This window comes from Cyrtonyx montezumae, unplaced genomic scaffold, assembly GCF_038088225.1.
Source record: "Cyrtonyx montezumae isolate F1298 unplaced genomic scaffold, pur_monq_1.0 scaffold_14, whole genome shotgun sequence".
NCBI lineage: Eukaryota > Metazoa > Chordata > Aves > Galliformes > Odontophoridae > Cyrtonyx > Cyrtonyx montezumae.
In genome coordinates, this window is record NW_027071870.1 from 16,217,807 (window position 1) to 16,245,669 (window position 27,863).

At 39.9% G+C, this 27,863-nt stretch overlaps 1 protein-coding gene across 1 annotated transcript in view; it reads left to right on the forward strand.

Annotated features, from left to right (window-relative positions):
• The window catches only part of PTPRN2 (protein tyrosine phosphatase receptor type N2), a 568,252-nt gene that overhangs the window by 485,611 nt on the left and 54,778 nt on the right, over positions 1-27,863 (forward strand). The window contains exons 15-16 of the mRNA XM_065731219.1: positions 1,156-1,350; positions 24,496-24,643. Coding sequence (XP_065587291.1) covers positions 1,156-1,350; positions 24,496-24,643 — 343 coding nt within the window. The remainder of the gene's footprint in view (positions 1-1,155; positions 1,351-24,495; positions 24,644-27,863) is intronic.

The following is a 27,863-nucleotide window of genomic DNA, read 5'->3' on the forward strand; positions in this document are numbered from 1 at the left end:
TCATCCTGCTGATGGCACCTGGGCTGTAACTATATTATCAGTGAATAAGAAAACAGAGGCCACAGCATTTCAACAGTATGAATTCTTCAGACTGTATTATTTTGTTAGCTCGAGGCAAAAAGAATGTGCTCTTAGGACTCATCTGTGCAGAATGAGTAATGCACGACAAATGTGCAGCCACACCGTGCCTGCAATATGCCCAGATCTCATGGACTAGCCAGTCTTGCTGTGCAGCACAGGCAGCCAAGTGTCTCTCATGAACAATAGACATATGCTAAAAAATGATAATTTTATTATACTCTCTGAAATTTTCCTACACGTAAGTGATTCTAAGAACATTGTAAAGATCACAGCATAAGTGTGGGTCTGTTTATCCCGTTTAAGTCAGACTTCTATACTGAAAGGAGTTGCTTTTACCAACAGAATTTTCTGTTACCTAACCAGAATGGTGTATTCTTACATGAATTCTGTGCATGCACAGGTGTGAGTGAAAATACTTATTCACAATGCATTCTATATTGGTGTTTTTACATGGCTTGCATTAGAGTGTGTGATAGCTCAGATTTTCTTTCTTTGCCAAAGCTGCTTAGACGATACAGTGACAGATTTCTGTTTTTATTCTTCATTAATGTCAGTCTTCATCCTCTCTGCCCCACATCAGGGAGGAAGCATTGTGAGTTTGCTGTTTTAATGAAGAGAAATGATGCATCTATCAACCAGAATTTATAGTGGAGGGCACATCAATTCAGTTGCCGTGAGCTTGCTGAGTTTGCATATTCAGGGCCAAGTAGCACTCTCGATTACTCTGTGCAACCCCATTAACTTCAGTAGGTTACACAGTTCAAAAGTGACTGCTCTGAAGGCGAGGCAGTATTAAGGAAAAAGAAAGATCTGTCGGAAAAGTCAAGCTCCGGAGTATTATTCTTGGTTATCTGAAAGGCGATGGGCACACAGTCATAATTAAACTTTCAGAAGGTTCAGATAGACATCTTGTAGTAATTTCATTGAGTATTTAATCTTTGTAGATACAGACAGCCTCCCAAAAAAAAAACCCACTTCCAGCCTGGAAACATATTGTAAACCGTATGTCTCCAGTTGAGTGTATCCTGTAATTATTCCTTAACTGTAGGTTGTTTCTTCCTTCTCTCTCCACAGGAGCTATGCCGTCAGCGCATGGCCGTGAAGACATCTGATCGCCCAGAGCCCCTGCATGCCTCTCGAATCAATAGTGTTTCCTCTCAGTTCAGTGATGGGCCCATTCCCAGCCCCTCGGCTCGCAGCAGCACGTCATCGTGGTGCGAGGAGCCGGTGCAGTCCAACATGGACATCTCCACCGGCCACATGATCTTGGTAAGGGGTTTTTTCTTCAAGGCATGTGAAATGTCATCAGAACGTAAAATGCCTGCTCAGCTTTTGGCAGGAGTTAACTTCTACACAAATGGAGACTGCCTTTTCACGTGTAAAAATATTCCTGAGCCTCGTTGGTAATCTTAGCTTTGTGTAATTAAAATAAAGGGATTTTTATTTTCATTTCTTTCTCATTATATTGTTTATTTTTCTCCCTGGGGAATATTCTTTTATCTTGGACATACAAATTGTTTGTGTGCTCGCTTCAAAAAAGATAAGTCGTGCTTTGTCCTTTTGTGCTATTAATTTATGTTTAACTGCATTCGGACAGCTGAAGAAAATGCTGAATTTCTGATCAGCTTGCAGCTTTTCTTGTTTGTGGTTATTGTGTGGAGGTATCTGAGCTGAGAATGCAACAGAATATTACATAGTAATATGGAACAACTCCTTTTTAATTAGCCCTAAAAAGGAAAGAGACCTGAATCTTGTCGTAAGGTTTTCTTTCTTCTAAGTTGGATCTCTTTTATGTTTGAGAGGATACAAATATATTCTCTTCATGGAGACTGCTTTGGAAAACCTGGGTTACTTCCAAACTTAGTTTGCAATTACTGTCAGTGTAGGAGATGGACAGAAGAATATGTGCCTGTACGCATGGAACAGATCTAGCAGTCCAAAACATGGGCCAGTGGTCAGGATCTTGCTGCTTGATTGTCTTCCTCTCACTGCTAGTATCCTGCTGGGAGAGTACTGGAGTGATCTCCTGGGTTTTGTGCCTTATTTTACTTCTGTATTTGCTGTCTTTGTAGAGTGCATTGAAATCAACTGAGAAGTTGTTAGATGATGGCGATGATCATGTTATTTTGTGTTATTTCACTTTCTGTATTTGATTTCTTCTATTTATTAGTAGGACTGATCTCAAGGAAGGACCCTTTCCATTTGGTTCTATTGCCTTGCTTTTGGAAACTTCACTGTTGATTCATTTATGCACCTCTGTGCACCTCTAAAGACTGACTAGTGGGTTTTCTGAGAAGGAAGCTTGTCTCCATGATGTGATACTTTGGGGTCACATTTGTTTCAATTTCTTTCTTTTTTTCTGGATTTATATTTGAAAGCACTACCTTTGTAGACCTTCATTGAGTTCTTTAAGCCATCTCACCTAGCAGAGAATGGAATGAAGGCAGACAAAACCCAAAGAGCTAATTTGACCCCAGCCCTGTTTCTGACCTCCTTCAGCCTTGGTCAGGTCAGCTATAAAACTAAGAAAAAGCAGGACAGGTCTGAAAACCAGGCTCAGAATGTCATCCTGAGTAAACACTTATTCCCTGTCCCTGCAAAAAAGAGTTAATTAAATATTAAGTTGAACAGTTAATTAAATATTAAGTTAAACAATGATGCACAACTGTAATTTGGAAAGTGTGCTGCCGTGGCAGAAATCACGTGTCACAGTTCCTTTCGTCCCACTTTTGCCTAACTGGAGTGAAATTCACTTGATTTTCCTTTCTCAGTTAAATAAAATGCATGAGGAAAAAGTACTCCAGTTGTCCAACTTCAAAATAAATACAAACTCATGTGGTAGTGTTCCATATTTGTATGGAAGCAAAAGTAAAACTTCCTGTATGTATGGTAAAATGCATTTGATATTTCCAAACCATTCCAATTACTCGATCAAATTCTTTTCTTATTCTGGATATGGTAATTTCTGCAAAATTACAAGAAAGCTAAGTGAAAAAAGTCTATAAGTAAACTTTTGAATAGAATCAGATTGCACAAGACCACTGTTATGGTGTTCAGTGTCCATAATACAGTCAATCCTGTTTAACCCTGAATGAACTCATACATATGTTAGCTATCTAGGAGCATATGTTATATCTTAGGTGGTGAGGGTTCAAAGCAGGGTAAAAGAAACGCTGTAGTGTCTTGAGAGTATAAACCACACAGAGAGAATAAAAATAGTTAATTTGTTTAGTCTAAACTGAACAAACAAAAGTCAGCAAGTCGGGGAAGTCTGCGTATTGTGCTTTGAAATATGGGATAGGGAAAAATTGTTCCTAATGGACACAGATGATACAATTAGGAAAAAAATGTGAGTTAGAGTCGAAAGGATGCATTTAGCTTGGATATCAGGGCAAGCCTAATAGGAGGGTCAGGCGGGGGCAGTGGGTTGTTTACTTAAGGGAGGTAGTTAAACCATAAATTCATGATTTGATGAAGGCAAAGCCAGGCAAGGTTTACATGGAAAGATCAGCATCACGCAGTTGCAGCACTAGGGCAGATGATTGGACTTGATCAGAATTGCTCCTGTTTTGTGTCACTGCGGGTCACACTGAAACCAGAGAGCTGACCCAGTTTATGTTTTGCTCAAAAATAAATGCACGTGTCCTTAATACCTTATTTGCCTGAATCTCTCAGCCTCTGGAGAGGCTGTGACTTGCTGAAGTTCAGCAATCGAAGACTCGCCAGAGATGAGCTCTTTCACCCTCTGCCCTGCAGCTACAAGTTGAGGGGAGTAAAGGGTCCCATTTTGCAACTTACAGATCACTCAATTCAAGAATTTTCCCAGTTCTTCCTATTTCCTGCTGCTAGATTCCTCTCATCTTTTGAATTTTTAAAGATATTTTTTATGAAATATATCTCAATGCTTGAAAAAGCAACAAGAATTATTAGCAAGGGGCCAAGCAGGAATAGCAGATGCCATCTGCTTTGCAGGGTAAATGCACTTATAGCTCTATAAATGTGTTTTTCAGCTCCACAGTGTGCAGCAGTGTAGCAGTTAGGTGGGTTAGGGCTCCTCAGCCTTTATTGTTCATAGGTGCCGAGTCCTCCCAAGAGAAAATGAAACAGTAGATTACTGTGTAAAGTGGCAGCAGGAAATATTTTATTTTGATTTATAAACAGAATAAATCTTTAATGGAAATAACTTAGAATAAATAAACCTGCAGCTGCTAAATGACTCCACGTAGTCCTGTTCTTGCTCACAGGTACTGTTGCTCAGAAATGCTACTGTAAAGCTCATTTAATTTACTGGAAAAGGCAGGTTGTCTCTGATATGTTGTCCAAACCACCCGAACCTTGAGTTTGTAGGGGTTTGTGGTCAGCCACAAGCCCAGCTACTTGTTGTTAGCTGATCACTTCTGGTGTTTGAGGTCTGAAGAAACGAGGAATCTGCCAAGCCCGTGTGGCTGTGGGGTAGTCTTCTCAAGGAGGCTTAAATCAGTCTTTCAGAGTAAAATCTTGCATTTCTATCACTGTCCTGTACAGCAAGGGCAATGTCTCTGCACTGTTAACAGTAGCACAAGGCAGTTTGGACTACTGGCAGTAGAAAGTGGGGAGGACTCAGGAGGCCCAGAAGGATAGCCGTAACAACATTCCATGCTTTTTTCCTTTTTCACATTTTTTTTCCTCACATTCACAGCAGGAGGATGGCCCATATGGCACTTTTTGATTCTGTCGTCTTTCTGAAAGATCCAAGCACTTTGGAAAATGTAATTAGAGGAGCATGTTTTATGCAGTCGTGTTTGTTGCGCTGACTGGCTGGTTTCAGCATGAGAAACAACAAAGAGGTGCCCTCAATTCAGTCACTGTTGTTTTGCAAGAAGATTATTGTTTTTCAGAAAGAGCAAGGGAAAGAGCAAAAACTTGGAGTCAGATTTCCATCCACTTTATTCACGTGTACATCCATAGTCATTTCCACAAGAAGTCCTAATAAAGTACCAAACTTCCCTCTGTAGTCCAGCAGGAGAACCACAGAGTTTTGAAGGTGTCCAGGAGAAATTTAGTCTACTTTATTGGGACTCCTAATTTTACCTACATTTTAGATATTGATAAAGTGGTGTTTCAGACTTTAATCCATAAATTCCCTTTGTAGTTGATGAAGAGTGTACCTGATGTAGGGAACCTGCTTTGGCAGAGGGGTTGGACTCGTTGATCTCTTGAGGTCCCTTCCAGCCCCTGTGATTCTATGATTCTGTGAAGAGAGTGGGTGGCTAGGAAAGTATCCAGAGAATTAACAGAGAGTTTTTCTCTTGGGACTTCCCCTGTTCTGCTTGCAGCACCCCACTGACGTTTTCAACCTCACAGAATCATAGCATGGTTGAGATCAGAAGGGATGTCTGCATCCTGTCCAACCCCCTCTTCAAGCAGGGATGTCTAGAGTGTGACCAGATGTCTTCTCAATGTCTTGAAGGAGGAGCATCTCCAACTTAGATGGAATATCTATCTTAGGAATCTGTTTTTCATGCTCAAGCACAAGTTCAGCATGTAAGTTAGGTAGATTGGATCCCACATTTGCTTCATATATTTCCATGCCTGTTTGATTAAAATAAATATAACCTTGTGATCTTTTAAGTAAAGAATTGTGATGCAAGAAAGGAGAGTATGCTTTTCAAGAAGCTGATCACGAACTGTCTAGATGACGTGCTAAGGGATATGATTTAGTAGCTTAGTGGGTAGGGATGGTGATAGGAGGATGGTTGGGCTAGATGATCTTATAGGTCCTTTCCAACCTAGTGTTTCTATGTCTTTGACAACGTTTTGATTGTATATGAGAAGGAATTTGCAGAAGTGGAAGTGTTTTCTCTGTTTGTTTGTTTTTTTTCCTTCTAAAGACACACGTACAGAATTTGAAACATTATACATAAATCAGAGCTTCCGAAAGTGTGAATTTCCAAAAGACCATTTTTTGGTAGTTGTTTAAGCTGGTAGTCTGAGGAGTGTTCTCCCTGAGGGTATGAAACTGCTCTATGTATTGGAAATAATAATAGACTGTGATAGTTCATGCATACTTTGGTATTCAGAAGGAGAAGGTACTGTTATGAGGTTGAACGAGGCAGTGGGAGCAAATGAGCAAGAGACTGAAATTGAGAGCTTTGTGTGGAGGAGGTGTAAGTCCACTTGATCCCTTTGCTCTTGGCGATATACTTGCTAAACCAAAAGGACCTTCCACATAAAGAAGTGAAGGATGGCCTGCTATGATAACTGTTTGTCAAAAGAAAGTTGCTTATGGTCCGTTACCACAGTTTGAGGTACAAAGGGGTCTAGGGGACAGAGACCTGCTGCTGGGAAACCAGTCATACCTGAGAACTTGAATTTTGCATCCAGATTCATTCTTACACTCAATCAGTGTAAGGTTTCTCTTGGGACCGAGAAGGGTGACAAGGAGAGAGTAGTTTCCAAAGTTGCACCTGGGGCTTTTTGATAACGTTAGTATCTTATAGTTTCTGCATGATAACTTTTAGATGGCTGTAATAAAATTTGTTTGAATGTGAACTCTGTGAGGTAGCTGCTATACATTTTCTTTTAATTGAATGTGGAGTTGTGTGATAGAAGATACACTCTTCACATTTAATTTTTTTTGTTAATCCTCAACCATTTTTTGTTGAAATTGCAAGGATTTTATTCTTAAAGCTGCACTGAAAGCACAAGCAGAAGGCATCTAAACCCACTTTCCTAAATAAAGAGAGAACTTCCAGCATGTGAGGACTGATAGTACTGTGCCAGATGCAGGTGTACTTTCCACCTTGAGTTTAATCCCAGTGCACACAAAACATTTCCTGAGCAAAGAGGCGTAAGGAACAGTGTGTGAGCATAGTGAGCATCCTGCTCTGCCTGGAGACACATGCTGCAGAGTGAGTAATGGCAGCAGAGACAAAGGTGAGGAGCACAGGAAGTGAAAGCAGAGTCTTTGTCACAATTATGTTGTTTGATTAGTTAGTGGTTTTGTTGTTTGTTTTATTTTTCGATGATGTTTTTTCCTCCTACCACCATTAACTTTTCTGTAGGTCAGAGACTACATATACTATGTTTGTAAAAGCTTCTGACTGAGAAAACAAACAAAAGATCCTCCCTTGCGTGGAAAGGAAGACAAGTCAGTGGCAAAGTTCAGCAAAAAGCGTGAGCTACTTACACATACGTTAAGTGGATCTAAATCCCAATTTATCTTTCAGTTGCACTGATATAAATGGGTGTAGAAGTCTCTTGAAATACAAGTCCCAAGAAGGCTTTGGCCCTGGAGGACATTTTGTCACAGGCAGATTAGAGTAGGCACATGAGAAAAGGCTGTTGTGCGTATGGCATTACTCAGTGACAAGAGAGCCAATATCCCCTAAAGGACATAAATACTGTGGATGAGAAAATCTTTACCCTTTCCCTGAGTTGTCATATTTTTAGGGACAAGCAGGCTCGGAAGATTTTCTGTTGATGAAAGGGTATTTATTTTTTATATATATGAAAGGGTAGGATGCCCTTTTTTTTCTTCTAAGTGTTTAAATCATTTGGAAACATTTGCCTATGTTTATTTAAAGTCAGGACTTGAGATACAGTAACAAAGAGAAGCTTCCAAAAAAGTACAGAAAGTCTTCTTGCTTACAAATATGGTTCTGTGCACACTGCCAGAAATCATATCAACGGATGTATGATTTCTTAAATAAACATAGATTTCTTAAATAAAACTCAGAAAATGTGTTCATGAACCGGTTACTTTTCTGCATTTTTATTCCTATTTCATGTTCAGTTGCCTCCCTCTTTCTATATTAATCTTGTTGAATACTCCTTAGGAAATAACAACAATTACAATCAACATTAGATTAGGAAAAACATTCCTCTTGAATACAGATCGGTATTAATTTCAAAGTCTTTTTTCTTTTTTTTTTCCCCAGAATTTCCCGTTAGTTGTTTTTCCCAAATGTATTCACAATTAGAATTAACTTGCTGGGTTTCTTTAACTACATTTTGGTCTGTTGCTTGACAGGGAGGTAGGTGTTCAGTTCAGCTCCCTCCAGGCTGCTTTGGTTGAACACTTTTATCTACACTGTACCTTCCCAAGAAAGGCGTTTTGTAGAAAAGGTGAAGAAAACATCTTTACCAACATTTTAGAGTACAAATCTTTAAAGTGTTACGTGGGGTGAAACACTTGACTAGCTTGTGGAGCTGTGTGCACCCAGGAAGGAGAAAGGATCATTGCCATGGCTGGAACAAAACCTGGAGGCTATCTGAATTTCTTCCTGCATCTCTCAGCTTTTCTCCATGTCTAGTGATGGTCCCAGAATTGTAGCACATACTGAAGGAGGTGGTAGGAGGTTGTTTAATGAACAGCTCTGCTATTTGTTCCTCTGTACTGAAAACAAGCCATGTCACTGAAGTCCTCAACTGCTTTTGAAAGTCTCACTAGAGGTAGAAACCACAGATGAACACTCATGGAGGAGGCTGATGGTCTTTTGGTTCTGCTTTTCTCTGTTTGTGTTTGTATCAAATCATTGATAACATGTTGTAGCACATTCAGCAATTAATGGTATTTTGGATCTCAACAGTGGAAACGCCTTTTGATAAGGAGAAGGGCACTGAAGTACTTCAGAAGGACTTCTCAGGCAGGATAATCAGATGGTATTACCTTCTGTCATGTGTTTCTGAGCTGGTAGCAGTGTTCAGGTATGGACAGGAGGCTCAGGATCCAATTGCAACTTGCTTTGTGGTGCTTATAAAAAGGGTACATCATACTAGCACTGTTTTTGCACTGACTTACCAATTGTAGTTTAAAATTGCCAGGATATCTCCAGTTGTATTTCGGATAATTCCTTCTCCTCATGTGTGCTGTACCAGTGGAAGGGCTCTGGTTATTTGAGATGCTGCTGGCCATGAAGGGAGCTTAATCCCTCCACTGATTCAGCTGAATCTGTTTATGCTTGTCTTCAGGGCAAGATATAAAAAAAAATGCATACTTCCTGAAACTTTTTCTGGCAAGAGACCTTAATTTGTCACTGTTTTGTGAGTAAGGTATCTAAGTTTGGGTGTTATTTTTAAAATATAATGTGTAGGACACAGGAAAAACACTCCCGAGATGAACAAATTTTGCATATGCACCCACGACACAGCTGTGGAAAATTTTTTAAATAAGGAGATAAACATTAAAATATTCTGTGAAGTATGCTTGTGGATGACATAGTACTCGCTGCTTCATAAAGGAGGACTGTTATTTTGTGGTCAAAAACAGATAAAATGGAAGGCTACTACCCTCAAATATTCCATCACCCCTAGCATGTCTTTACAAAACATACTCTTGGGCAATGAATTTCTCTCTTTTGTGTGACGACTTTTGTTTGTTTGTTTGTTTGTTTTGGGCTGGATTCACTTCTTTTTTTTTTCTGTCGATAGCTTTCTCATGCCTCTCTCATCCTTTTGTCCTAATGCCATGTGCTGGTGCACTGTGAGGTTGCCCAGATGGCCAAAAGAAAAGAAACCAAAGCTGGGAAGAAATAAGTTGTTTCTAGTTTCTGCCTGCTTGCTGTACCACTTCAGTGAACTAGGAATAGAAGGGAGAGGTGGCAAGTGCTCGTAAGGATCACCCCCTTCAAGCACAAATTGTTACTGCTCTGGGAGTTAGTCTCTGCCCTTTTCTTACTGGAATTGCTACAAGGAGTGGTGCTGAGGTCCTTAAACTGTTTTTCTTCTCAGTCTGGTTAGCAGTAAATACATCACATTACAATGTCTGTTGAAGACGGTTAGATTCTGGATATGGCATGTCTTTAGAACAGGTTTCACTGACCACGTTTCACAAATGTGTTATTTAAAAGATGAATTATGTGGAGGTTTTCCACCTTTTGACCTGGCTGTCTGTACTCCCTATAATATTCCTATGAACATCCAATGCATAGAGCAACTGAGCTCCAGTGGCTGTCATAGCACAGTGAATTGAAGCATGCGTATTTGTACTTGTTCAATTAAATATGTGCATATACAACACATTCCTTAAATGAAAACAAATAAAAAATGACAGTGTCTCCATGCTGAATCCGTTAGAGTTATACTCTGAGCATTGGAGAGAATCAGATCATTACAAATGTGTTTAAGCATTTTTGCTTTAACAACAAAAAGTACTAAAGGTGAGAGAACAAATAACAGTCAGTTATTTAGTACTGATTACATTATTTTCTTATTTAATTTAAGTGGGTCTTAGCTCCTTGCAAAAAAACCTACTGAAGGACAAGCAAAGCATACTATGAGTTGTGTTCTTGCTGCCATCGAAATTCACAGAGAGAAGAAAACATTAAAGAAATTCGGTAAGACCAGGTGGTCTGAGTGAATAATTTCTCTTTCATTAACATATTCCCCTTATTAACTCTGTAATTAATTGTACATAGCTAAGGAAAGCTATGGAAATTGCATTTGAGATGTATCAAAGCTGACTTTATGCTGCAGACTTCCATGCAATTTACTATTAATGAAGCACGAGATGGAGGCCCCAAATCTATAATTATTACTTACTATTTGAATGACAAGCAAAGAATTTTATCAGCACAGTTTCAAATGAAAGGGGATTAGCAGCTAATGTTGAAATTGTTAATCTTTCTTATTAAAATAATTTTGACGAGAGTGTTTAGCCTGAAAGAGGTTTCTGGAATATCATTTACCATTAAAACAGCTATTTTCTGAGGCTCGGTATGAATTTGTCTAAGTTTGACAGCGGGGTGCAAATATTTTTTAAATGAATGAATATTTTATGGGTGTGAGGGCTGTTCATGTGTGAGCTGATGCCGAGCTGCTTGCTGTGTTCATATTCCTGGAATGCGTATTAGCACGGTGATACAGTATCTGTTGGACAAAAGTAAAGATGTCGGCTGAGATAACAATGGAAAAAAAGCTGCAGCACAGCAACTGAGAAGTGAAATTGTGCCCGAGGCTGCATCTGCACGCTGCTGATTAGCAGGTGGGAGCTGTGTCAGGATTGGGCCCCAGATCTTCCCGATATTTCTATGTGACAGAAAAAAAAAGGCTTTAATTATGTCCTGTAACTAAGTTACCCCCTTTAGAGAGACCTTCTTACTCCTCCAGGTGATGGTATGTTTCCAGGTTTTATTTTTACCAGTGTCATACCTTAGGATGAGGATTCAGCAGTTCACCCCCTCCCTGTATGCTTACATACAAATACCATGCACAGCAACAGCAGATAAGTATTTGTGGGCAGAGGTAGAATATGCACATCTTTCAAATGTTAATGAAAACTGGTTGACATTTTAAAATTTAAACTTTTCAGTGAAATCTTTGCAATTATCATCTCTTACAGGAACGTACAATTGAAGCTGACAAGGTTGTTGTCATTGCTCAGGATGAGGAAATTGCAAACATCCAGTGACATAAATAGTGAAAAGCAAAGGAGTGATAATTTATGAAATTTAATTTGCACTGGTCTCCGCCACATAAATACTGGAGGAGATGTAAGTTAAACAGCGCTATTAATTTGCTTGCATCTCATTATAGACAAAAGCTCACGTAAGAGATGTCACCTGCCTTTGCCAGTGACAAATCTAAACAGCAGAATGAGTAGAGATCACTTATATGCTTTGATTAAGACATTATATGTGTGAGTAGGTGGACGTTGTATTAAGATACCATTAAAACAACGAACACCAAATAAATGACCCCATGTTCCTGCACTGCCAGGATGCTGCTCTGTGCAGAAGGTGGGAATTTCTGTGAGTTCAGTCCAAAAATTAATGGTTACAAAGCAAATTTAGTATCTGTAGTCCTACAGATCTTCTTTTGCAACAGTCTTGCAGTGATACCATAGCAGAAAGTGCCACAGTGCGTCCTCTTCATTCATCAGGCTATTCAAAGGGTATTTAGCTTAAACATGGCAGCTGTTGAACAGCATGCAGTAATAGTGCCTGAAGAAGCATTTTCATAATAAGAGCGTGTTCTATATATATTGTAATTATGTGTTAGGTCAAGGGTATGAAAGTTTCTTCTCCATCTGTAAAAACCATATCAAGCCATGCAGACCACGGCCAGTGTGGTAGGCTGTAGTTGAGGCAAAATTTGTCAAGGATGAAATTATTTCCAAGTCCCAAATCAAAACCTTTCTAAATGTGGGAATGTTTCTGATGCAAGTATTCATCTACTGCTTTCCTTTGGTAGGAAGGTGCCCAGAAGTTGGTTGATTAGCTGTCGTGCTGCAGCGGGAATACAAAATCCCTGGCAGTGCTAATGGTGGCAGGAAGGTCGTGCTGCTGCTGCTGCTGCTGCTCAAGCTGACCCTGGTGCTGCCTGCCTGAGAAATGGCTGCCATCTTGTGTTCTCATGGCCTCCTTTTACCTCTTGCTAACTCTGCATTAGACCAGTTTGACCGAAAGCTTTGCATGTTTTACTGCTTAATATTGCCTAGTTGCTACTGGCACACATTGCTAATGCTGACAGTGCCTAATGTGATATTTCTTGAGGATCTCCACGTGTGACTTTTATGTCCTTTAAAGCTCTAGAAAACTCTGCAGTATCTGGGAACATGCACCATCCATTGACTTACCATATGTATATCCCAACAGCTGAATTTTGGGATACTTTGTCCTTCAGGTGGTACTTGGGATCCTGGTAGGAGAAATGTTGATTGAAGTCACTGGGAGCTTTGCAATTAACTTCTGGAAGCAACACAATAATAAGCTGACTCTTACACAGCACTTTCGATCAGTAGGTTTAAAACTCTTCTTAAAGGTCAGTGTCATTATCCTTCCTCTACTCCAGGAAGTGCAGACTCAGATAAGGAACTGTCATGGCTAAGACTAACGTTAAGGTCAGAAGCAGAACTGGGAGTAGACTTCCATTCTCTGGTGTTTCGGTGCTCTGGACTCACAGCTAATTCTATTGGCTCTAATAAACAAGGGATCATATTAAAGGGTAATATTTTTTGCCTTTTTTTCTCCCTCAGTCTACTTTAAGGACATGAAATCATGACATGAAAAAATTTGGGAGTTCTGCACCCATGTTTGTTGTACTTTATTCTGTGAGTTTAGTTTTGGGCTCATTATGTAATAGCAAACTATTCCATATTTGGAGAGCTGACTGAAAGATATTAAATACACATTGGAAAGCTTATGAAAAACAAGCTGATAATGTGCAGTATGTGGTTATAGTTATCCCCGTGATGGGAAAGGATACCATCTACTTGTTTCTGGCTCTTTCTGAATTGAGAGGAAATGCACTTCAGGAATATATTTCAAGACTACTAGATCTTAGCCCTTGCACACACATATGCATACATCAGTTGTCAGGCTCTTTATTTTGCTTCCTTCTTCTGGTTAGCAATAAGAAGAACTTGGGCCATCTACACAAAACCACTGCTGTCACTTTTTCAGTGTTTTTTCATTGGTTCAGCATGCAAAGTATTCTGAGGAAAGGCACAGTGCAAGGTTCAGTTACTGGTTATGCTTTTTTCCATAGCATTTTCTTCATTTGCTGTGGTTTTTGGTTTGGTTTTCTGCTTTTCTTTTTTAGCAGTACGGTGTCTTTCATATTTTTAATTCTCTGTTTGCCTCTATGGTCTCTTCTGTGTTTCTTGTTCTGTCCTCTTACACATTGTGTTTCCTTTCTTATTATCATCATAGTCTGTCACTTAAAATTTTCTCTTACCGACTCATGCACTTCCATGCAAAACCTGGAGTCCAAAGAGTAGGTTAGATTTCTTCAGTTTCCATCTAAAGCATTTCTACCACCACTTCACAACCTTTCTTGAATCCTTTTGTGAGAAAAATATTTGAGAGTCATTATGTTGAGCCAACTTAACTGAAAATCTCATGGAATGTAGCTTAAAGGTGACCTTAATATCTGACATTTTCTGTCTGTTTGGGAACTGATACCAGCTACATGTTTTTCATGTCCAGCATTGTTCTGTGTCCTGTTAGAGTTTCAAAATCAGCTTGAGTGCTAAGATTTGACCATTTGTGTGGTGTGAAGTTTCCTGGTTCTGGCTGTTACATGAGTTTTCGAAGGAAAATGCTGATTTCTCAGTCTGTTCTCCCCCTGCTTTTTCTCACAGGTGACCATATGTTCACTTGTGCTTACACGTAGTCTGCAGGTTGTGGATTTAGTGTGGATTGCAAGACTGCTTAGATCTCATACTGAGGATTCTCAATTTTGGGTATAGTACAGATACAGATGTCTGCACATGTTTGTGTGTACAAACTCTTTTTTTCCCAAAAGTTCTCAGAAAAGTAGGAGAGTATTCTTTTATGAGCCATGTTTTGATCCTGGAGCAACACTGTTTGACTTCTAGTCATGTACTTTATAAGAGTAGTGTTGAGTATTGCTGTTCATCCCCTTGCTCCAACAGGGATGTTTAGAAATTATATTTTCCTTTTTACTTTCAAAGTGGTCACCATCTGGCAGAGCATGCTTTGCCCGACTGTCCGAAAATGTATCATGTGTTATATCACTTCAGTGTACTTGGTTGTGATTATGTGGGTTTTCCTCATCTCATTATCTCTGAAGAACTTGTCCACGCTCGAAGAGGAGATTATTCTTAAACATGACATTTTCAGAATTCTCTATTTACCTCTTGGTGATTTTTATATATAGTAAATGAAGGTGACTGTACTCGTGCTCTAAAAAGAGACACAGACTTTAATTCATTAAAATCTAAAATTGCAAATACAGTATCCAACTGAGAACCCAAATTTAGATGCTTAATTGAGTTAGCAGAGGTTGGAGAGGAAGAAGGCAGGGAGTTTGGCTTTGTGTTTTCAGCTAGGTAATTAGAATGTAGTGATCTATTTAAAAAATGTTCATTTTAGGTATACAACATCATTAGCAGGCATATAAATAAATCACAGCTATGTCTTGGATTGTTGTATAATGTTCAAACCATTAGTACATAAAAAGAAAGATGTAATGAGAAGGAGGTGTTGTGAAAAATAGGTTTAATGTGTAAGAAGAAAATGGGAATTTCCAGTAGGAATGGAATTGGACATCCAATGTTTGTTGCAAAGTATTCAAGGACTTTTTTTTATTTTTACTTTCTGGAAGTTGTTCTACTTTTTGTTCAGCTGAGTACCATGTGAACGTAAAAAGGAAAAAAGCCCTTCCCAAGGTACCTTGCTTGGAGAATTCAGGTAACACTGTCCTCACTGTCAGTTCCTACAGTAAGGAGTTGCCTTTAGCAGAAGTTTAGGTGTTCTGAATTCATTTTTGTTTTTAAGAAATGTCACAACACATCACATGCTGTTGAACAGTAGTATCTGGCTAAGGCTTGGTCCCCTGATTTGTTGACATAACATTTTTCTTTTATTTAAATGCTATTAACTATTGACTTTGCGTGTGTGTGTGTGTGTGTGTGTGTGTGTGTGTGAAATCTAATTTGTGTGATTCGTCTTTTACGTTTTATTATTTAGTTTGGCATGTCTTGTACAAACAGAAGCTAACTTGCATAAATTGAATACCTGTATTTATCAACCACTTAAACCCTGTTCTTCTAAACAAAAAATCCAAACCAAAACCTGTGGCAATTCCATTGAAATTAGAGTGTTTGGTATATTCTAGTTACCCAGATGTTACAAGGTATTCATGAAGGCTAAATGACATTCAGCTCTTTCTATGAGGATGGTCATGAGAAAAGGAAAAAAACAGTGGTCAAGAAGCCTGAATTCTGAATTTCCCTATTTAGTAGCTGTGTTAGGAGCCTATTCTGTGACCTCGATTTAGGATGACATCCCCAGGAAATTCTGTTCAGTTTTTCTGTCCTTTCTTTTTCCCATCTGAGAGATGGCAATGATACTTGCCTCTCCTATAGAAGATCGATGGACAGAAGGAGCTATAGAAATACAGGGATCGTAAGGGAGCAGATTATATTCCTTTTATGGTAATCAACTTCTCCTTTTTGTTGAGGTTTATTTAAAGCAAAATAATTGCAGCAGTGAAACTTCATGGGTGTAATTTAGATTTCAAGAAAGAGCATAAGGAGGAAGAAATGGAGGTGGTTGTATTTTAAGACCCAGAAGACACCATTAAGTAGCTGATAGTCCTTGACAAGGGTTTCTTTGTAGGGTGAATTTCTTCACCTTCTGCTACATTTAGTGAGAGCTTGATAGAGTAAATATTCCATAATTGAGCATTCCTTTTTTTTTTTAATGTTTAATTTCTAAGTTGTGTTTCCTTTCAGAAGCACATCTGCCTCCATAATTCCCAACTTGGGTAATATTTAGCCTCACATCTATTTTCCAAGTTTTTTTCCAGATCTGAAAACTTGCATCAGTCCACACTAGGTTGTATCCAGACGTTTCAGTGGGATTTCTTTGAGCACCTTTGGCAGCTGGGAGCTGTAAGAAAAGGGATTAACAAGTGTTTGTCTGACACACACTGATCCCAGCACCTGCTGATTGGATTGAAGTAATCCTTTTACAAGTTACAAAACTCTTATTATCAGACCGTTAAGAGAAGGGGAGGCAATAATATCTGCTACATCAAGGGTATATTAATGGAGGTAAACAGAACATAAGTTGCCATTTGATGTTCTTGTGAATTACAGTAACTCTCACAAAAGTCGCACAGTAGTCATTAGGCAGATAATGTCATACACTGCTCATGCAAGGATGAAGTTCCTCTAGAAGCTCAAGGACAAATGCTTTGGATTAGTTTCGAAGGCACGCCTGAAGCAGGATTGGGCTTTGTGTATATTATTAGTTTACAATAATCGTTACTTCTAAAATGGTTACTGAAACTATGGAATATTATTTTTTATTGTTGGCTGACATCGCCACTGAAGGTTGTTAATTTCCTGATAATGCATCTGATTTGAATCATTCTAGAGAAATTATTGTCAACTGGACTGAGTAGTTGCTTTCTTAAGAGAATTACCTTCCTCCTTTTTGTTTGTTTTTTGTTGTTGTTGTTGTCTTTCCTTCATTATTGACAATATTATATGCTGTAGTAATAGTTTTTTTATGCCAAAATACTAAGAAAGCTTCAGAGTAGTTTTCAGTATTTAATTAAAAATACTTCAAAACTACCCTTTTCAATGTTGTATTTAGATACTGAGAAATACAAGAAAACTTTAGGTCAAAACACATTACTGCAGTACATGCTTTTTGTACAGACAAAATGCACACCCTCAGCTGTTTTTTTTCCTGAACTTTTTCATTGGTGGTTACCATAGCTCATTCTCAGTGATAACACTGGGAGATCCAGGATAGTGTGGGACAAATGAGATGAGAAAAAGGACCTCCATAATGAAAAGTCTTACGATGATAAAATCCTCCTGACTCCCGTGAAAACAAAGTGTTTTCATTGGCATAACTGGATGCAGAATATTCCTCAGGTTTGAAAGTAGGTGAGAATTTATAGCCAGTTGTTAATGTATTGAAATTTATGTCAGATACAAGTTCTGTGAGATAGTGAAAATTAGTTGCCACAACATAATTTTGATTTCATGTCATTCATACATATATTGTGACTAAAGTAGCCCAATAACGTCACAGTTTTCTACAGTTAACACTGAAAAATGGATTAGCCAAAGATTTGTGAGCAGATATAGGCTCTACATTATTACTGGTTGGTTGGATCAGCGCATCAAGAACATCTTTGTTGTTTCAACAGAAGTGTAACCACTGGAAAAAACTGGGATTTTCTTAGTGTATTAGTTGATTTCAAGAACGAAATTGATTGAGATAGTGCATCCTGTCTTAAGATCTGGTTTGCTGAGGAGGAAAGGTAGGAAAGGTGTGGATATTGTTTGGCTCTGTTTCCATGCTTTCTTCTACATGGGTCACCACTGAGACCATTCTTTGTGGAAGCACGTGCTAAGCTTGCAGCCTCCAGGCTCTGCAAGATCGTCACAGCAGCTCAGAAAGGAAGACAGGCCTTCTGTGTTCAAGGAAGATTCAGTGCTAGTATGAAACTGTATGGAGATGTAAGAGATGCTTGTAGAATGTGAGGAAATATTTGTGTGGTCTGTATATTGTTCTTTCAGAACTCTAATAGTGACCCATCTTAGAGAGCTTTACTTGAGCTGTACTGGACAAGTGTGGGTGCATGAGGATAGAAGAATAGTGCAATCATAATTTTTAAAAGGAGGAATGGGGAGAAGGAAAGAGGAGGAGAAAATGATTGTTTTCTTTGCTATTATGTGAGTCCAGACTCCAGCTCTTGAAAATAATGGAACACATATTAAAAAAGAAATTGCTGATTATCTAGGGAGAGATTTTTCAAGGGCACAAAAGGAAGATAAGTATGAGGGTCTCATTTAAGATGATGGGGAAGACTGGAGTCTTTCCTTTGTTTGCTGATCTCCTCCATCCTTTCCATTGAATAACTGCACAATGAGTAAGAATGTGCATAATTTTATAAAGACTAAATCTTGCCTGGACAAACTTGATTGCTTTTTATTTAACTAAAATTACAAATCCAAGTGAAATGAAGTGAAAACAACAGATGTAATATATCCACATTTTAATAAAGCCTTGAAACTGTCTCATGAATAGTTAATTGAAAAATTAATGTCAGTTTTTTAAGAAGACAATCGTGTGGACTGAAATGTGGCTAAAGGATGATGCACAAAGAGTAATAATTAAATGCTGCATGGTAGTGTTTGGCAGTGTACAGGAATTATTAGTAGTTCCAGTTGTATTTACATTTTTAAACATTGATCTGGAAGGGGATGGGAGTGACTTAATGACTTTCACAAGTGGTATCACACTGCAAGGTGCTGCACAGAAGTGATGACAGAGCAGTGAGCCAGAAGCTTGGAAAGTGTAGACCTGAAAACATATACTACAGATAGAGTGAAATTATCTTTCGGGGAAGGAGCCCTAAGAGGTGAGGTGTATATTTTGCATAGATCTGTTAATTCATGGACCAGCACAGTGAAGACACTGAAAAACACAGAAGAGAAAGGTATATAGAAGAAGAATATTTTTTTTGTGAGCAGAATAGTGCTGAAATAAATGGATTGGTGACAGTGAGTAATAAATTTAGTCCGTAATAGGAAAGCCATAGTATTGGCATCCCTATGAAAAAGCCCTTTTGGAAGAGGACCACTCTTCCATATTGGAAATATTTGAGCATTTCCACAAGTAGAATGTATAGTCTAGAAATGCTTGTGTTTTGAGGAATAGTAATGAGCTGTGGCTTGGACTTCTGCTTTAGATACAGATATCTAAATGCAGCTTGCAACATTTCTTTGTCAGATAGGGAAAGCAAGGCATTATTTGTTAGCCTGGAGGTGAGTGATCAGGTAGGGCTCTCTAACTTTTGTAGCACAGTGAGTGGTATGAATGGAAAGGAGAAAGTTACTCTGAAGCCACTACTGATAAAATATTGAGCCAGAAAAAGGAAGGAGAAAAACACATGCTACACTGAAAGTAAATGGATTTTAAACAGAAAAATATAATACACTTTATGTGTAGTGAATACATACAGTGACTGAAATATGCACTGAAGAAAGCAAAGTAGAATAACAAAGATGCTGGGAGCAATTTAGCCTACAGGAAAGAATCAGAGCCAAAAAATAAAAAAATAAAAAAAATAAACCCTTCTCCTGTCCAGATCCCTTCTGAGGAGCCAGAAAGGCACCATGGCCCATCACCTTTTCTACCCCAGCACCTCCATACAGCAATGCAGGACTAGCCAGGACTGTTGAAGGGTTTGTTTTCTCTGGAGGCTGCAGCATGTGCTGTGCCATTCTGGGGCACTGAGGCTGGAGGGGTTGGCAGTTTGGTAAGGATGGCTGTGTTGGAGGAACTGATTCCCTTTGGGAGTTGTGCACCCCAGGGGCATGTGAAACTACTCTTGCTCTCACCCTAATTTGGGCAGCTCACTTTTTAATAGAGTCCAGGGAGCATGCAGGAGGGAGAGCAGAGGCTGAGCGTGAGAATTATCCCAGAGCTATTGGGATTTATGATGTAGAAATATTATTCTTTGTCGGAGAAATGCTACATTATGTACCTGGCAGCAATGCTGTGTTCACCCATGATCCTGTTACTCAAAGAAGTGAGGCACAGAGCAGCATCAGCTGATACTGTTACATCTGGTTCTTACTTTGATTTCCCCTCTGTACATTTGGAAGAAGCAGCAGCAGTCTGAGAGCAGTGGTTCTCACGTTGTTAGGTGAAGGATGTGGGTTGCAGTGGTCACCGTTCACAAGGATTAAGATAATGTCCCATCCACTCCTTCAGCTGACATCTGAGATTGAATTAGAGCTGTCAAGTCTGTCAATTTAAGAGCTGCCCGTCTTTTCATTAAAGGAGACATCCTCAGCCAGGAAAAGAGTGCCTAATCAAGTACCGTAGTGGAGTATGTTGTCAAAAATAATTGCTTTTCGTAATAGCTGAACATCAGCTAATAAAACAGGCATTTTTAAGAGGAATAGCTTGTCAGATGCAAACCAGAGTGTTTCTAAAGAAGGTGTTTGGAGATTGACCAATAAAGAAAAAAAACAGTGATGTTTGTTAACCTTAGTTTAGCAGCAGAGCGTGTATTGGTTGCCACTTCTTGTGTAAAGAAAAAAGTGAAGGAAAACAAAGTGGTTTGACACCATAGTGTAGAATCAACGAAGCACAAAGGAAATTTTACCAAATCTGAGCCAGGCTGTCGTACTCTTTGTGCCCATGTTCAGGCATGTGAGTCTGTCTTGGCATTTGCCACTGGCACAGGTTCTCCTGGCCAGAGATTCACTGTCCCTGGGATGTTTTTTTCATCCTCTGGCTGAAGGCCAGTCTTTTCCCTTATGACTGGTACATCTCACACAATAGTGATAGCTGTTTGTGCCTGTCCCCTTTTCCATGTACACTGGTGAGGGAGGGGTGACTTTGCATCCTCGTTATCCTCAGGAAATGTTTGGTAGGAAGAGTACCTAATCTGTGCATAGAAAAGGAAGTGCAAACTGGGCTACCACTTGCCTCTGAGGCCGTGTGGAAGGAAAATTAAGATTTTAATTGAAGTTATGTCAGGCAAGGTGATTGAGAAGGCTACTTAAAAAATACCGTGTACTTAGGGTTACAGGACATGTCTTGCTGCAGACACCTTAGTGAGACAGACCTCTGCCTTTTTCAGCAGGCTCTTAGGAGTACTGCAGTAGCAGTGGTGACAACCTCTATTTGTTTTGCCTGCTGCTGTGGGACAGGGAAAATTATGTCCATGTTTGACATGTTGGTAATGAATTTCTTTTGTACCAGGCAAACACTGTGGAAGAACTCATGAAAACATCCTAATTAAGGAGTAGATCTGAGTAGACATACAATCTCTAAAATATCAGAAGTTCCACTCAATTTAATGTACATCCAGCAGCTCCCATGAGAACATTTCAGAATCACTAAGCTTCTGTTTAGCAAAATGGGGATGAGAGTAGGGGCTCTGAAGGACTGTAAATGAAAGATTGCCTAACTCTGAGGGAATTGTTGGACTTCGGAATATTTTAAAGTAGGTTTCTTTCTCAGCCACTATTTAAACATGTGCACAAAGCAGATGTTCATACTGGGCTGAGCAGATCTGTTCATATAGTCCAATGCCTTTTCAAGATCTGGCAGAAGTGCCCTGTGAATCTCATCTCTGCATTGCAGGCACTGAGACTACATGGAAAGTGATTCTGGTGAAAGTGAAGGTTTTGGTGTTTTCACTTGTACATTCATTTTTTATACTCAGGATTCCTTGAAAAAGGAAGGTAGATGTAGAAAATATTCCTTTTAGAGGAGAGATGAGTTGTGTAAAGTTTCATATCCGCTGAAAGCAATCAAAATACCTTAGCCAATGTCATATTTAACAGTTTAAAATGTATTTTTAACTTTCTTTATGAAGCTTAATCTTTGAGGTTGTCAGATAGACAAGTCAGAGCCAGCAGGAAGCTGTGTCCTCTGTGCAGCCCTGCCACAGGAATCAGATGTTTGTGGACTCTTCCCTTCATGGATCTCATGGTATTTTGAGGAGGTTCATTGTTGGCAGACCCAAGTATCTGCATAAAGTGTTCCTGAAGTCTGAGTTGACGGGCATGTCAAAGTGAAACAGATTACAAAACTGTAGCTTAAAAAAGGGAAGGAGCTGGCAGCTGCCCCTTGCCTGCCTGAGCTCTGCCTGCTGTGTTCAGAACTGCTCTCCTCAAGCACAAGGCCTGCCTCACTGCTACTGACAGATGTCACATTTTTTTCCCCCCTTTGCCTCCCTACACTTCTTACATACCAACTGTTCTTTGCATAGGAGAGATTATCTTTTTCTGGTATACTCAAGTGTCCAGGTCTAGGCGTGGATGTACAGTGAGAAAAGAATGGGATCTCCCCCTGTGCCCAGCAGCAGCAGCCTTTTGGCAAGGGCAGTTAGCCAGAACTAGTGACAGTAACTAGTGTCAGGTCAAGAGGGAATGGCTTTAAGTTGCCCTGGGGGATGTTCTGGTTTGGTATTAGTAAAAATTTCTTTTCAGAAGGAGTGATGAGGTATTAGGGCAGGCTACATAGGGACATGGTGGAATCACCATCCCTGGAGGTGCTCAAGAACCACGGAGATGTGGCATTGCTGGACATGTGGTCATGATAGGGATGGGGAGGATGGGCTGTTAGCTGGACTTTATGATCTTAGAGGTCTTTTCCAACCCTAGTGATTCTGTGATGGATTCTGTGACAAGCAAATTGCCAGGGGATGGGTGGTTCCCTTCCAAGCATCCTGGAACCGGGTCTGCCTTCATTGTCCCACTTCCCTCATGGAGCTGCTCATGCCCACAGCTCCCCAGTCCTGCAGGAGAAGGCCCCATCCCCTGCCATGCTTTTACCCTCATTTTCACAAGACAGCAATCACACAGTGGGTGTTTTGATTGTATCTAGGCCACCACTATTTTCTGCCTCCTTTAGGAGCCTTTCTTCTAGCACAGTATGCTTCCTTAAAGGAACCTTCAGCTGGTCTTTCTGGAAGTATCACTTCTCGAATTGCTTTTCAGTAGAAGGCATGATTTATAAATCTCGTGTAAGACGCACACATGCAGCAAACCTTGCACAGAGGTATAGCTGTGTGTCAGAAGCAATGTTGTAACTGTAAAATTGGTCCCATGCTCTCTTCGGTGGGGAGTGCGGTGAGCGGCAGCTTTGGCAGTGCCCAGTTTGGCAGAAGATGGGCTTGGAGCTTTTTGCACCTTCTGCTGAGCCTGCTGAGAGGGCAGGACAGCCCTTCATTAAGGCACATTTGAAGATTCCTCGTCCAACAGGGATGCTGTATGGAAAAAGAAAATTAAGCAGTTAAATTGCTTTTTATACTTTAGGGGGAATTTTTTACAAGAACATTTCCCAGGCAGGAGTTAGTGGGACTGCAGCAGGGTGTGGTCCAGCAGGAGCCCCTCGGGGTGATGCCAACCAACCTTGGAAGGGTATTGAGGAGTTTAATTTACAGATATGAGCTAGGTGTACTGTGCAGTTACTCTGTTGCTCTGAGAGGTAATTTGGATGCGTAAATAGACCTGCAGTACCAGGTGATAGCTTTCTTTATTTCATTGCTGCAGAGGGGAGATGTTGTTCCCAAATACTCCTCCTTCCTATCATCTTCCCCTCACCTATTTGGAACAGTTTTCAGGACCATGGGGTGAAGGAGAAGGTTCTTAATTCACCTTTGGAGAACCCGTGGATTCAGATTCCCAGTCCAGTGCTGTGCAGAACCTCTGGTCTTGTCAGATCCTCAAAGACTTAAAATCTATTCCCCTAAACACTGTTGCTTTTACTGAATGCCAGATACAAGGCACAATCCTTAACAGTATATATTAATTAATGCCACCTCCTCAGTGCAGGGCTCACTCTGCCCCTGTCCATGTACAGTATGAGCTCCCTGTGACCCACCACTGAAGTATGGCAGTTTTTAAGTTCTCAGCAACCGTATTGTTGATGATTTGAGTTTGCGTATGTGCTTAAGCATTAGTTTTGAAAGCCTTCAGTTTGACTGGAAGTGTAAGTCTTTTCTATCAGTGGGCTGTTATTCCTCTTCTTTTGCCCAATGAAATGAGCAGTTGTGCTTACATTTTCTAGGCACTGAAGAGGAAATATCTTGCTCCCCATGCTCCATGCCTGGAGGTTTCAGGCAATTCTTCTCATCTCGTGCTGGTTCATGTTAATGGTCTGATTTTGTGTAGCACAAATGAGCTTGAAGTAAAGTCACTTCAATAGGTGAATTAACAGTCAGACCAAGTGTGTTGTGTCCCAAAGCTCGGGATTCCTACTCTCTGATTTTTCACTCCTGACCATTCTCCTCTCACTTTAGAGTAAAGGCAGTTTCTGAGCTTTCAATAGAAACCAGTTCTGAGCAAGTACTTATTTGAAGACACTCTGAATCATTACCTTATGTCTTCCCATTCTGCTTTCCATCCTGAGATTCATCCTTTAAATAGCTTTGAGAACAGATAAGCCAGTGCTTAATACAGTATTTCTTTACTTCTAGTCCTACATGGAAGATCATCTGAAAAATAAGAATCGTCTGGAGAAAGAGTGGGAAGCCCTTTGTGCTTACCAAGCTGAACCCAATGCCGCCACTGTTGCACAGCAGGAGAAAAACATCCAGAAGAATCGCTCCCGGGCTGTAGTACCATGTATGTATGCTTTAATTTGCATGGCTACATTTTAAATTCTTGATACTTTTCTCAATATCGTTTGCACAGTGGTTTCAGAGTTTACAGATGCCAGGCAAACAGAATTCGTAGTGTATATGTACACTGGTGAGCAGTAGCTACAAATATTGCCTGGATCCATGTCCTGTTGTCATTTCAGACCCTGTTTATCTCCTCATAAGACGCATATATGTTACAAAAATGCGCAGTTATGTCACCGATCACTGCTGCTGCAGCTGTGCTATCTCATGAAATTCAATAGCTAGAGTGCTTTTCAACGTTGGAAAATACTTTTCTGTGCAGGAGTAGCATCTGTAGCCATTCAGCAGAAAGAAGTTTGGCTTGTGTTTGGAAAAGTCGGTATCATGTCCATCCAACAGTAATACCAGCAGTCTATAATCAGAGCTGGATGATCTGTTTATCAGATACTCAGCTGTACTGAATGAGCCCCTCTAGGCTTCAGTGGATAAGCTTGCAAACTGGTTTCTTCCTTTGCTAGGCTTAGGATGAAAAGAAGAAAAATAAAAAGGAAGCCAGTTTATATTCATAGGATCTGCTTTTTCTGTAAGCAGACCCTTCTTTGAGTTTGAAATAAAAGGAGCACAGTTTTCTTACGCAAATGTATTTCTCATAGTTTACATTGGTAATCCACGACCACACGTTTTATTAAGCAACCAATGAAACAAAACTGAGAGTATATGCAGAGTCCACAGCAACAAGAATGCTCTCAGTCAGTGTGCCCACAATCCAGCTGGGTATCTTGGCAAACATATACAGCTACTTTAATTTTTCAGGTGCCCTGAAAACATTAATTTTCCTTATGAGAGCCTTCAGTAAGTACTATTTTTCCTTTAGAAGTGGGGAAATGACAGGTAAGACATTAAGTAAATGTCAGAGCCAGATTTGGAGTGAAGATTTTTTGGAGCTACTTGGTAATTTCACTGAGCCCATCAGTGCCCACGTATTTGTTTCAGCAGGATTTGTCTCTCCTCTTAATTTAGAGGTTCTATCTGCAGTACTGTGCTGCTTAGGAGAGGAGCACTGTAATTTGGCAATATACATTCTTCTGAATAAATACCATGCTGGTCAAAAGTGTGTTAGAACAGCAGCAGTACTTGACTGACTGCATGTGTTTGGGGATCATGTCTGTTGGAAAGTTTTAAAAAAGAAAGGACAAAAGTTAAAGGAGTGTGAGACTTCAGTGTTCTTTTCCATCCCCCCCAAAATAGCTTTTGATGGATATAATCTGAAGTGAAAACTGCTATGCAACATGTTGGTCCGAGTTGATCTTTCTGCTTAAAGCGTTCTTGTCAGTGTGGACTTAAAGCCAGGCTATCTTAAGCTGTTCTGAGTTTCTGTTCATAAATGAAGCCAGACTGTTCCTGGATCTGACCTCAAAAGCAGCATGGCAGCTGCAGGTGTTGCCAGAAATTGATGCTGGTTGTTCAGCTGATGCAGTAAGCATGTCTCCATAATACAGTGAGCAACATGATAGGGACCTTCAAGCAATTCCAGCAATGAGTCCAGAAGCAATATATCTGTAGCAGTGCTAAGGAGCAGAGAGTATTAGCTTGGGTGTCATGCTACTCTAGAGAGCTGAGCTATTTTCAGAGCTGAGTTGGCAGCCTGTCTCTTCTCATCGTATCGTACCACAGGGGTGTATCAGCCTGTAGTGATCAGCCAGGGGTGTACAACTGCCTGCCCCTTCCTTCTTGTGTGGCGTGTTGTGTGCCTGCACTACCCATGTCCACCAGCACAGTGGCCACTTGCATCTGATGCTTTAATTAGAAGCCTTTTAGCACATTTAAAATCCCTTTTTACTTTTACGAGAGTAAAAGGCAATTTATTGCCTTTGTTACAAAATGGAAACTTCTGTTCTGGCTTGGATGTGTGCTTGGAACTTTCCTGTTTGACTGAAGTGCACAAAACTACCTGCCCTCCCTTTCCAAAGGTGCATTGTGCTGGTAAACAGCTGGCATGTTGCATCCTTAGAACTACTTCAGTGGCTGAAAAGCATGGCACGTAGTTTATGCAACATCTTTTAATTAGTTGCTGGTTATTGTAGACTCTAAAATTAGGGGTGAGAAAAGAAGTTTGAACAGTTCTCTGTTCTGTCTTTTTGTTGTGGATATGTTTTTGATACACTTCTAAGTTGTTATGCTTCATTCAGTGTATTCTCAGAATAAAGCCTTGTTAGCATTCCGTAATCACCTTGACAAGGTAAAACAAGATTGCCAATTCATTTCATCAAAGAAAGTCTTCAAAGATGCTTTAATATCCTGTTGTATTTACTTCACACTTTCCTTTCTTAACCGATCTTAAAATACAAGGATATTATTTTTTACTGGTTACACAGCTGGTGCCATTTATAGGTTAGACATGATCTTTTTAGCTCACAGTTTTATCATAACTTACTCCTTTATCTTCGCTATGAACAGCTCAGTGTCAGAATCACCTTGACATTGCATTTAGTTAATTAACTACTAGTTCAGTGAAGTTATTGAAACCAAGTTAATGAAACGACGTCCTTTTATCCAACCAACAAGCACCACTATAGCTTAGGGCAGTGGAATACCTTCTTTTCCATACAAACACATGAGAAGCTCTGTTTGTTGATTTAAAAAAAGAAAACAGTACTTTTCACAGCTAATTTTCTCTTCTTGCACCTCTGTAAAATAAAAACACCTCTGTAGGGTTAATAGTGTGTGCTGTTATTTGCATGTGTTTGTACCTTAGGTAGGTGTATCTTTTTTGTTTGGCAAACGCTCCGGGATAAATGGACTTGATTTCATTTCAGATCTCAGAAGAGTTCTGCTTGTTTTGTCCTCTACTGATGAGTAGATTTGGATTCTGTATGGTCACCAGACTGCTTTGCTTTTGTTCCTCCAATTCTCCACATTCTTACCCCAGTGCAGTTCTGCGCAGTGTTTTTATACATTCATGTGTGGGCAGGAAAATAGCAGTCTGAAATCTGGAAAATGAGAGGCAGAGTGTAGAGTGTACTATCTTGACTGCTGGGAGATTTGCTGTGCAGTGCGAAGCCTGGATTCATGCAACCTGAAGCATCCCATATCCATCGTGTCCAGAATTTCTTGTTGGTTCTGTTCCTTCAGAGGTATCGAAATGAAAGGACACAGAAGTGAGAAGTAATCAATTAAGTTGTGAGTTATACTGCCAGGCTTTAAATCCTCATCTGGAAAAC